Source organism: Nicotiana tomentosiformis, chromosome 6 (genome assembly GCF_000390325.3).
Source record: "Nicotiana tomentosiformis chromosome 6, ASM39032v3, whole genome shotgun sequence".
Taxonomy (NCBI): domain Eukaryota; kingdom Viridiplantae; phylum Streptophyta; class Magnoliopsida; order Solanales; family Solanaceae; genus Nicotiana; species Nicotiana tomentosiformis.
In genome coordinates this window covers 91,881,550-91,894,633 of record NC_090817.1, presented here as the reverse complement: position 1 = coordinate 91,894,633, position 13,084 = coordinate 91,881,550, and the positions used below count along the sequence as shown (strand labels likewise).

The following is a 13,084-nucleotide window of genomic DNA, read 5'->3' as shown; positions in this document are numbered from 1 at the left end:
CCAACGTTAGTCGGTAATCTGGACCCAATTTTTTAAATTTTAATAATTATTTTATTATTTAAAATGTTTTATAAAATTTAAGAATTTATATTTAAAATTACCGACCAACGTTGGTCGGTTAATGCAAGGGAAGCATTTACCAACCAACTTTGGTCGGTAATTTTTATTTTTTGGAAAATAACCGATCAAAGTTGGTCGGTTATTACGTCAACATTGGTCAAACTTTTGAATTACTTTTATATTTACTATCTAAATAATATAAATGTAATCTGTTAACACTTTTTTAATACAAATAATGAATACACTAACATATACTATATCTAACATGCTATATATGTAGTTAAAGTAGTACAACGAAGCGTGTTTTATATATATATATATATATATATAGACACACACACACACACACACTAACATATACTATAACAAGCCGTATATGCTATATATATAGAGGTATAGCCGTATATATATATAAGAACACGAAGCGCTAGGACCACATGGTCGGGTTCTTTTAGGGATAGACTTGTGAAGATCCTAATTAGTATATATAATTTATCATCAAATATATCTATTTGTAAATTGATTCATCTACTTATTATAACTTACTTAGATGCATCGATAAATATTAAAAATAAAACGTTTGACCTATATCGACTAATAGTAAAAACAAAACGTCTCGACCTATATCGATTAATCTATGTCATGCATTATTAGTGATGAATGAATGAAATATAGAAGAATTAATACTAAACATCTTTGACATGTATATATATATATATATATATATATATATATATGGATCAAAAATTAAAGAAACGAAAGAAGTTATTAGTATTAAGTTAACGAGTTAAATTAATAGGTCAAACATGGTCAAACTTTAACAATCTATATATAGACACACTAACATATACTATAACAAGCTATATATATATAGTTAAAGTATTATAGTGAAGTGTGTTTGTGTGTGTGTGTGTGTGTATATATATATATATTGTCACGACCCCAAATTCCCTCTGTAGGATGTCGTGATGGCACCTAGTCTCTAAGACTAGGTAAGCCTATCAATGCGGAATAATAATAAATATCTGAAATAAATAAACTACAATTCAAACTATTTCAACTCCCAAAACCCGGTAGAAATAAGTCACAAGCTTCTAAGAATTTATTCTTAATGTCTCTATATGTTAAGGTCTAGATAAAATATAAGGAAGCAACAAAAAAATGATAGAAGGGGACTCCGGAGTCTGCGGACGCTGGCAGATATACCTCGAAGTCTCCGTGCGCAGGTAACTCAATGACATCTAGGCTGGTAAACTGTACCTGGATCTGCACAAAAAGATGTGCTGAAGCATAGTATGAGTACACCACAGCGGTACCCAGTAAGTGCCAAGCCTAACCTCGGTAGAGTAGTGACGAGGTCAGGTGAGGCCCTACTGGAATATAATAATGGCATGGTAAAGTGTTTATCAATGTAGTAAAAAAAAATGACATTGAAAATGAATCAAATAATATGTCACATTTAATGACACCAAATAATTGCAAATAATATCTCGTGGAAATCAAAACAGAATTTCCTTCAATTTTATGAAAATCACAATAATAATCAAAGGCAACTACGGCCATAAATCAATATCAACAAGGGCACTCCCGAGGTACCGCCTCATAGTCCCAAATCATAAATAAATTCACAATATCTCATTTCCTTATATCACCGCGGGAGCCTTCACAATTTATTTAAAGAAAATATTTTCCCGAAATAGCATCCCGTGTTTTAGCCACCCTTATCACACCGCATGACTTCTAGTAGTTCCCCTACTAGCCACGCGTATCAAGCCACCCTTATCTCACCGCATGCGTTTCAACACCCAGACCTTATACCACCACATGCGTATCAATATCACAATATATCACAATTTGCACCTCAAGTGCTCAAATAATTTAACTTGCCAAAATAATTCAACAACAATATTTTTCCACAATAAAGAGCTCACGGCTCATGCCAAAAATAAATCATCAATAATAGTTTGCCACAATAAAGAGCTCACGGCTCATGCCAAAATAAATCATCAATAATAGTTTTCCACAATAAAGAGCTCACAGCTCATGTCAAAATAATTCATCAATAATATTCTTCCACAATAAAGAGCTCACGTCTCCCTCACAATGAGTATAAAAATATTCAGGAGTAAATAATTTAGGAAAATAATATTTCAAAATCTTTACTACGTTGCTTCAATATCAAGTTTAAAAAATGTCAAATACTTCATATTAATAATATTTAATTTAAAGAAAATCAACCTTCAAATAATGCACAGAATAAAAGAAACCAAGTTTCAACTAAACAGGTAAAACAATTAGTAAGAAAAGATCAAACAAATTTGAAGTATATATCTCACATCAATGATGAAGAATATAACAAGATAAAATAATTTAATAAATGCGCAACAGTGATCTACACAATTTAAAAATATAATCTTTCGCAATTTAACCCGTGTACACACTCGTCACCTCGTGCACACGACTTTCAACATATTTTAATAATCACATCAATACCAATTCTAGGGGAAATTTCCCCCACACAAGGTTAGACAAGTCACTTACCTCGACTTGCTCCAATTTAATCAAGTATTATGCTTTTTCCTCGATTTTCTGACTCCGATCGACTCGTATCTAGTCATAATTAATTCGATACAGTCAACAAAAATTATAGTAATCAATTTCATAAGCAAATATTACATTTTCATTAAATATCCGAAATTAACTCAAATTTTGCCCGTGGGGCCCACATCTCGAAATCCGGCGAAACTTATAAAATCCGACAACTCATTCGATTACGAGTCCACCCATACCAATTTTACCAAAATCCGATAACAACTCGACCTCCAAATCTTAAATTTTTGTTTTTGGAAGATTTTGCAAAAATCTTGATTTTTCTTCCATAAATTCACGGATTCATGATGTAAATGAGTATGAAATGATGAAATATAATCAATATAGGATAAGGAACACTTACGCCAATGTTTTCCCATGAAAATCGCCCAAAAATCGCCCAAAAACCGTGCTCCAAAAATCCAAAACGAAATGAATGAAATTAGCAGTTTTGGTCCTTAAGTTTCTGTCAATCCGTCACTAAAAGTCCATTTTTCGTCACTAAAAGTCTACTAGAAACAGCTCTACCAGTCTTACTTCAATTGATCATAACTTTATGTACAAATGTCCAAATGATAAATGGTTTAACTTTATGGAAACTAGATTCCACCGACTATAACTTTTGTGTTTTGCAATTATTCTGATTCCTTATTCATTGCGAGATATAAGCTCCTAATGTCGGCTGCATGCATCAGAATTTCTGGCGAAATTTCTGGCGAAACTGCTCTACCAGCCTTCATTCAATCCATCATAACTTTCTGTACAAATGTCCAAATAATGCATAGTTTAACTTTCTGGAACCTATAATCATACGACTAAAACTTTCATGTTTTGCACAGTTTCTGATTCCTTATGAATTGCGTGATATAAGCTTCCAAACTTGGCTCTACGCACGGAATTTCTGCAACAGAAAATTCCAGCAGTTCCTTTTTGTCCGAAATCCATTCCGTTAACCTTCCGAAATCCACCCGAAACCCTCGGGACCTTAACCAATTATTCCAACATGTCCCAAAATACCATACGAACTTAGTCGAGGCTTCAAACTACATCCAAACAACATCAAAACGACGAATCGCACCTCAAATCAAAATCAATGAACTTTGAACTTTCAAATTCTATATCTTGTGTCGAAACACATCAAATCAATTCGGAATGACTTCAAATTTTGCACACAAGTCATAAATGACATAACTGAGCTATGAAAATTTTCAGAATCAGATTTTGACCCCGATATCAAAAAGTCAACCCCTCGGTCAAACATCCCAAAAATTCAACTTTCGGCATTTCAAGCCTAATTCTACTACGGACTTCCAAATAAAATTCCGATCATGCTCCTATGTCCAAAATCACCATACAGAGCTGTTGGAATCATCAAAATTCTATTCTGGGTTCGTTTGCACATAATTTGACATCCGGTCACTATTTGAACTTAAACTTTTAATTTTTCATCAAAATTCCATATCTCGGGCTAGGGACCTCGGAATTTGATTTCGGGCATACGCCTAAGTCCCAAATCACGATACGAACCTACAAAAATTATCAAAATACTGATCTGAGTCTGTTTGCTCAAAATTTGAGTTTTAAAGCTCTAATTCACATTTTAATTCATTTTTCACCTTAAATTTTCCGAAATTTTTTTACGGATTGCACACGCAAGTCGAGTAATGATAAATAGTGCTTTTCGAGGTTTTAGAACACATAATTAATTATTAAATTTAAAGATGACATTTTATATATATATATATATATATATATAAATACGAAGTGCTAGGACCATAGGGTCGGGTTCTTTTAGGGATTGACTTGTGAAGATCCTAATTAGTATATATACTTTATCATCAAATATATCTATTTGTAAATTGATTTATCGACTTATAACTTACTTAGATGCATCGATGAATATTAATCGATGATTCATCAAAACGTCTCGACCTATATATCGATTAATCTATGTCATGCATTATTAGTGATGAATGAATGAAAAAAGAAGTTATTAGCATCAATTACAATATAGTGTATGTGTGAGAAATTACTCATATACTTAATTATAACTTAGAAAATTTACTTAGATAGATGCTATTATAATTTATTAAAAGTAAATAGTTAATATAATTATTTATAAAGATTATGCTTATAGTTTATAATAATTGTATAGTTAAATAAAATAAATGTTTATAGTTTATAATATTTTTTTATAGTTTATAATATTTTAAGAAACAAAATACAAAAAAAAAGAATTTAGTTTTTTTAATAAAAAAACCGACCAAAGTTGGTCGGTTTTTGGTCAAACGGTCAACACTTAATGTACCGACCAAAATTACCGGCCAACTTTGGTCGGTAATTCTGAAATCAGCTACACTTCATGTATTGCTAAATTGTCCTGAAGTTGTACCATTTCTCAAGTAAGTATTGATTTATTAGTTTTTAAAATGTAAAATTTACTGTGATTACATATTGATGCAACTACTAAAAATATTTGATGTGTCACAGTCACTTCGTGGGTCAATTTGGCCATGATGCTATATATACGAGATTTGATACGTGGTTCAAACAGTTTGTAAGTGTATATATATATATATATATATATATATATATATATATATATATATATAGGTTGGCCATATAAGAAATTGATACTCTTTAGATGCAAGTGGTTTGACCCAAATCCAACAAGAGGTATAAAAGTACACCACCAATACAACATAATTGAGGTTAATCATACGAGGGAGTATGATCGCTATGATCCTTTCATAATTGCACTTAACGTTAGGCAAGTGTATTATGCGCCTTATCCATTGCGGCGGAATAAGTCCAATTGGTGGGTTATAATAAAAACTAATCCTGTAGGTAGGGTGGAAGTCGAGAATGTGTTAGATGTTGCATATCAAAACGATATCTCCAGTGTTCACCAATTAATGGACGGTCAGTTAGAAAATAATTTGGAACATCTTGAACGCATATTGGAAGAAGTTGATATAAATAAAGCGAGGACGAAGAAAGAGTGCTCAAACAAGTGAGGACGAAGAATTCTCGGATGAGGAACAATATGTCGATGAGGATTAAAAAGTTGATTTTTTAAAAGCACTCTCATTTTATAGCTAGTTTCTTATATGTTTTTATCTAAATGTGTATTATATTATGCAGATGGCAGGCAAGGGTCAAGGTAACAATGACTCTACTAGTTATCGGGGGCGAGAAAAAGGTGGGAAGGGAAAGAGGAGGGTAGAAAATAATAGTCCCTCTTGTCCACCCTTTTCAAAGATGCCTATGTCTTATCCTCCACCACACGGCTATACTGAGCTGCCACAGCATCACGAGCCGTACACCTTCATTCATACACCAGGTCTTCCATCACAGGGCTATAGGACTATACGTCCGACATACAGTCCAGCTGCCTCACAGCCACATGGATCGCATCCATCCATGTCACAACCACTCGGGTCACAGCCACTTGGGTCACATCCAGCTATGTCGCAATCACAGGGATCGCAACCATCTTCATCATCGACTCCATCTATTGCAAGCCTTCTCCTGCGAGGCAGTAGCTCTGACCCGCCTACACCGTCTATACATGCCTCTGATATACATGCTTCGGATGATGATGATGAGGTAGTGCACTATGATCGATATGGTAGGATCATCATAGTCCCTGAGGGTGATGGGTAAGTGTTATTTGTTAATTTTGCGTCTATTGATTTGTAACATTTTTGCTAAGATATTAATGTGTTTTTATTGTTAAATTACAGGTTCAGGCCGGGTAATAAGACTACGAAGATAATCACCAATGCCATCAGAAAGCTTTATGATGGCCCTTATGCGACTTGGACTGATTGCCCATTCTCGCTGAAGGAGCAAATTTTCAACCAATTTAAGGTATAAATGTTCTTTTAAAAAGTTTAATAATTTATATTTATGATGTTTTCATTTAATATTTAATTTTTGAAATACAAAGCAAGTGTGTATGGGAATACCGCTATAGCGCGGAAGTGGCTGCAAGTTTTCATCATAAAGCTCGCAAGAGATTAGCGGATGCTTTCTCGGATGTTAGAAAGAAGAACAAAAGGCCTGGTTACTTGAGAATTTGTGGAATGATTTGCAAAGGCAATGGCTTACCGCGGAGTTCTTAGAGAGGAGCGAAAAAGGAAAGAAAGCTCGCGCATCCGAGAAGAGAGTCTCCTTGCACACTGGAGGTGCGATCAGCCTAGGGACAATAAAAAGAAGATTGGTATGTAATTGCTTAAATTATTTTACTTTTCTAAGTATATCTATTCTGTTTATTAACTAAATTAATTTGTTTTCAGGAAAAGAAGTATGGGCGTCGAATGAGCCATGATGAGCTATTCAAGGAGATTCATATTGTGAAGAAGAAGAAAGAGGGGGATCAAGATAGGTGGGTCGAGGACCGGGCCTCGGCTGCATATGTATTTTCAATTACCGACCAAAGTTGATCGATTTTTTTTTAATTTTAATAATTAATAAAAAAATATAATTTAGTTAAACCGACCAACTTTGGTCGGTAAAATTAAATTAATAAAATATATTTTCGACCAAAGTTGATCTTTAAGTACTTTAAAGTACTTAAAGAACAGATGTCAAATTGCCAGAAAGCGAATCGTTATTGATGAATTTTTAAATCTATTTGTGGCATCATTAAAATTAGCTTCAGATAGAATATGGAATGGTTTGTTTATTGTTTCTCTTCGCAATTCTGAAGGTGAAGATGCTTGCTTGCTGGCTGTGATTCTTGACATTAGTGATTTACTCAAAGCCTATGAAACAGATTAAGATTTAAACTTTATAATTTCGAAAATCTAGAATAACTCATTTAATTTGCTGGATTCGATATCTATTACACTTTATATTTATTTGGCTTTTTTTAACAATATATACATAAAATTTAAGCCAAAACTACCGAATTCAGATAAATTCATAATATATACAGAACATTCGCTCCTGATGCTATCCGTTTCTAACATTTTTAAACTGTTTATATTGTGGAAGAAAATTGTTTATATTTTTTAGTATATGTTCCTTAGTTCGTTCTTCATCCAAATATAATATCGATGCACGTCTAGTTGATGGAGTGCCCACCTGGCAACTTGTCAACTTGAAGAAGAGCATTATTATTATTTTATTTTTTTTATGAAGTAAGAAGAACATTATTTCATGGCCCTTAATTTGGAAGATATAATCTATAATGGCAATGTAACATATCTAAGGAAAGGTGGTTTGTGAAAAACTACCTATCATAATGTGACCTAGTTGACATATCTCCGCAAACACATACAGCTGTATAATATTTCAAATTGTAACACAAAACGAATTCTATTTCGTATCTTCAAGATTTTGCATCTTGTTTGAAGTTCGAACGAGTTATCGCAACCACTTGCAAAAGGCAACATACTTCCTCAAGCAGCACTTCAGAGAATGATAATACTTAATGTTATATTTTTATTATTATTTACATGTAAATAAAACTTCTAAGTCAAATAGTGTCTAAACTAATCACATTCCAAGGGAAAAAGAAAAAAGCAACCTGCTATAAAGCTTAAGCTAATCATTGCAGATATTTTATTATTATTATTATTATTATTGTTACTTATTTTGGTCCTTAATATAAGCATCTTTAATAGGAAAATAATGAACTTTAAAGTTGCCTTCTTTAGTTTATCTATTAAAATAAGCCAGTAGTAACCATGAGTCCACTTGTCATGTCAAGACGCAAAATAAACTTTCTTTGCCTATTATCTAAGCAAAGGATACATGGCAAACATCACGAGCGATTGTCAAATGAAGTCGCTCAACGTGGCATATTGATATATCTTACTATAAGAGCAATACATTGCCATCCTTTAGGCCAAAACATAAATCAAGACATGCACATCACTCGATCATTGAAAGCATATATATATATATATATATACTTTCACAACCAAGGGGTGTACTGAGATGATTAGAATTTCTTTATTCTTAACGAGAGGTTTTGAGTTCGAGTTTTGAAAATGGTGAACCTTTCGACAGGAAATACTTTATTTCCATGGTGGCCCTATCCGGCGTGAAACTGGACACGTCGGACAAGTAAAATTTGGATACCGAATAATTAAACTGAAAAAGGAAAAGAAAATAACTCCCACAACAAGTAGGATTGTGATCGACTGATGGTTATGTTGAGTTGCGAAAAACTAGGAGTGTATATATTTGCACGCTGACTATTTTAAATCACAGCTGGGGGATGCAACCATACGCAGATTACCTGTTGAAGTCAACTTCCTTATAGCTTCTGACTGAGAAAATGAGTTGATGTGGCATGAGTAACATGGCATCAAATTCAAAGATTAGAGCTACCGGACATGGTGAAGCTGGTGAAATCGAATTGAAGCTGGTGAAATCAAATTGAAGTTGGCTCAAAACACCGATGTTACCCCTTCAAATTTTAAGAAAGTAAACACTGAGTTGAATTTGAAACCGACAGGTACGACAAATTAAACATATTAAGAAATAGCCAGTCGCGCAATTTTCTTGAGAAGTGTAAAAACAATAGAATTACAACCAGCAGTTACACTGGAGCCCACAAAAGATCTTTTAGCGGTGATTGTTGATTGGTAGTAGCAAATAGGTTTCAGCAAAACTTAATTTCGGAAGTATTTATGGCAACTTAATGACAGTCGCCACTGAAATTTCGCTCTTCGTGGCAACTAGTATTAGGGTCGTCAAAACTTCCTTTCTTGTGGTGATAGTTAATGCGTATATATGGTAAAGTTATTGCCTTGAGTCAGTAAACTCAACCTTAATTTGTATATGTTTAAGGTGCTAAAGCTTAAGTTGATCTAGCAATTAACTAGATGAGGCCCATCTGTTAGTTGTTTTATATTGACCTCTATAGTTGCTCAATGTACAACTATATAATAGATGGTTAGATCTTTCGACGTTTTTGAGAATGTTAATCTTTAATTATTGTCATAGATACAGGTATTAATTTCATCCTGGCTGGTGATGACATGCTATTTTCAGCTTTAATATGGTTCTTTTGGCTAGTCTCAAGTCACCCACAAGTAGAAAAGGAGATTGTCAAAGAAATCGAAGAAAAAGATGATGATGATTTGAATGAAATGGTGTATACACATGCTTCGATTTGTGAAAGCATGAGACTATACCCACCAGTTCCTCTTGAATTGAAGCAAGTGACCGAAGACGATGTTTGGCCGGACGGAACAAAGTTGAAAAAGGGAATGACCATTTTTCTACATGTTCTTGCAATGGGGAGATCAACAGAATTATGGGGTTCGGATTGTGAAGTTTTCCGCCCAGAGCGCTGGTTGTTGAAAAACTCCACTACAGGAAATTGGAATTTTATCCCAAGGTACCCTTTCACGTATCCGGTATTTCAAGCAGGGCCAAGGACTTGTCTTGGAAAAGAAATTGCTTTCATGCAGATAAAGCTGGTGGCAGCTACTATTCTAAAGAGATTTCGGATCGTTCCTTTAGACGGATTTAGTCCTATCTATAATTCGTCATTGACATCTAAGATGAAAACTGGTTTTCCTGTACGAATTATACAACGTTGCTAGCTACTTTTTCAATTATATAACGGACAATTGTATGTATATTCGTCATTGACATCAAATATTGTATGTTAACAACGGACAATTATATGTATATTCAACGTTTCATGTGTATCTATCAAACTTTCTGATTCAATACTTCATTTGTTGTATGCTTTCCTATTTATACCTAGTTGATTTTTAGAGCATTGTGTATGTTGCTTCAATGATAAATATAACTAGAGTTTATGTTATACTCATTGACGATATTAAAAATGTTCACAATCAAGCCATTTATAAAGTTGAAATTTAAGTTATACACACTGACAATTATAAAGAAAAAAAAAAAATACAATCAAGATTAGCATGTTGTAGCATGTCACTACTAATTACTTTATTTTTTAAATGGATAATTCACACTCATCATATGAAAAATGGCACTCCCAAGGGAGAATGTGAGGTTATACGTTATTGTTAAAAGTGTAAATAAGAGGAGTCCTACTATATCATCGCTGGTGTACTATGGGTTCATCGAACCCATTGCTTTGGCTGTGACAAAATTTTCCAAGCTTTTCACAGCTTAACCATTTATAGCTCTACCTTAGCTTATACTCTTTAAGTACTATTGATGCAAGACCTTTTTTTTTTAATAATAAAGTTACGCCATAGGTGGGGTATTCCTTTCTTTCATCCAAAACCTGCTAAGGATTAACAACAGGTAACTTAACAAAAAGTGGTTTGACCCAAATCCAACAAGAGGTACAAGAGTACACCACCAATATAACATAATTGAGGTTAATCATACGAGGGAGTATGATCGCTATGATCCTTTCATAATTACACATAACGTTAGGCAAGTGTATTATGCTCCTTATCCATTGCGGCGGAATAAGTCCAATTGGTAGGTTGTAATAAAAACTAATCCTGTAGGTAGGGTGGAAGTCGAGAATGTGTTAGATGTTGCATATCAAAACGATATCTCCAGTGTTCACCAAATAGTGGACGATCAGTTAGAAAATAATTTGGAACATCTTGAACGCATATTGGAAGAAGTTGATATAAATAAAGTAACAATTATAGAAAATGAGGACGAAGAATCAACTAATGAAGTTCAAACAAGTGAGGACGAAGAATTCTCGGACGAGGAACAATACGTCGATGAGGATTAAAAAGTTGGTTTTTTAAAGCACTCTCATTTTATAGTTAGTTTCTTATATGTTTCTATCTAAATGTGTATTATATTATGCAGATGGCACGCAAGGGTCAAGTTAACAATGACCCTACGAGTTCTCGGGGTCGAGAAAAGGGTAGGAAGGGAAAGATGAGGGTAGAAAATAATAGTCCCTCTTGTCCACCCTTTTCAGAGATGCCTATGTCTTATCCTCCACCACACAGCTATACTGAGCTACCACAGCATCACGAGCCGTACACCTTCATTTAGACACTAGGTCTTCCATCACAGGGCTATAGGACTATACGTCTGACATACAGTCCAACTGCCTCACAGCCACATGGATCGCATCCATCCATGTCATAGCCACTCGGGTCACAGCCATCAGTATCACAGCCACTTGGGTCACATCCAGCTATGTTGCAGTCACAGGGATCGCAACCATCTTCATTATCGACTCCATCTATTGCAGGCTTTCACCTGCGAGGCAGTAGCTATGACCCGCCTACACCGTCTAAACATGCCTCTGATACACATGCTTCGGATGATGATGACGAGGTAGTGCATTATGATCGATATGGCATGATCATCATAGTCCCTGAGGGTGATGGGTAAGTGTTATTTGTTATTTTTGCGTCTATTGATTTGTAACATTTTTGCTAAGATATTAATGTGTTTTTATTGTTAAATTGCAGGTTCAGGCCCGGTAATAAGACTACGAAGATAATCACCAATGCCATCAGAAAGCTTTATGATGGCCCTTATGCGACTTGGACTGATTGCCCATTCTCGCTGAAGGAGCAAATTTTCAATCAATTTAAGGTATAAATGTTCTTTTAAACAGTTTAATAATTTATATTTATGATGTTTCCATCTAATATTTAACTTTTTAAATATAGAGCAAGTGTGTATGGGAAGACCGCTATAGCGCGAAAGTGGCTGCAAGTTTTTATCATAAAGCTCGCAAGATATTAATGGATGTTTTCTCGGATGTTAGAAAGAAGAACAAGAGGCCTGGCTGGTTACTTGAGAATTTGTGAAATGATTTGCAAAGGCAATGGCTTACCGTGGAGTTCTTAGAGAGGAGCGAAAAAGGAAAGAAAGCTCGCGCATCCGAGAAGAGAGTTTCCTTGCACACTGTAGGTGCGATCAGCCTAGGGACAATAAAAAGAAGATTGGTACGTAATTGCTTAAATTATTTTACTTTTCTAAGTATATCTATTCTGTTTATTAATTAAATAAATTTATTTTCAGGAAAAGAAGTATGGACGTCCAATGAGCCATGATGAGCTATTCAAGGAGATTCATATTGTGAAGAAGAAGAAGAAAGAGGGGGATCAAGATAGGTGGGTCGAGGACCGGGCCTCGGCTGCATATTTAAGCTTTCAATTTTCTTTAAGTATTACAATTTACTTTTATAAAAAAAATTGAAATACTGATTTAATTTAAAATAATATAGGGTCGATACCCAAGTAATGTGGAGGAATTCATCCGTAGTCATACAGCTGGTGAATCGGGTGAGCCAACCCAACCTTCGGACGAGGATGCTGAAAGAATATGATTGGAGTCTGTTGGCGGTCCAAAATGGGGGAAGGTATACAGGCTTTCTACTAAAAAAATCCATCGCTATAAGTGTGGAATGCAAGGAATAGGGACTTCCTTGCAAGGCGAGCAACTTTATAGGGAGAGCCTCTCTGTTATGCAGGAGACAGTGACAAAGCTC

General features: G+C 34.5%; 1 protein-coding gene across 1 annotated transcript; it reads left to right on the top strand.

Moving 5' to 3' along the window:
* Positions 1 to 8,965: 8,965 nt before the first annotated feature.
* Positions 8,966 to 12,401, top strand: LOC138894403 (cytochrome P450 94A2-like). Its single transcript, XM_070179102.1, has 4 exons — positions 8,966 to 9,011; positions 9,619 to 10,193; positions 11,440 to 11,517; positions 12,261 to 12,401. The coding sequence occupies exons 1-4, from the start codon at positions 8,966 to 8,968 to the stop codon at positions 12,399 to 12,401; spliced, it is 840 nt and encodes a 279-aa protein (XP_070035203.1).
* The last annotated feature ends 683 nt before the right edge of the window (positions 12,402 to 13,084 follow it).

Excerpts from the sequence above, each read along its gene's own strand:
- LOC138894403 (XM_070179102.1), top strand. The coding sequence starts at position 8,966 with ATGGCATCAAATTCAAAGATTAGAGCTACCGGACATGGTGAAGCTG. Across the intron at positions 9,012-9,618 it reads TACCGGACATGGTGAAGCTG|GTATTAATTTCATCCTGGCT; the intron begins GTGAAATCGAAT and ends TCATAGATACAG. Across the intron at positions 10,194-11,439 it reads AGATGAAAACTGGTTTTCCT|ATGGCACGCAAGGGTCAAGT; the intron begins GTACGAATTATA and ends TATATTATGCAG.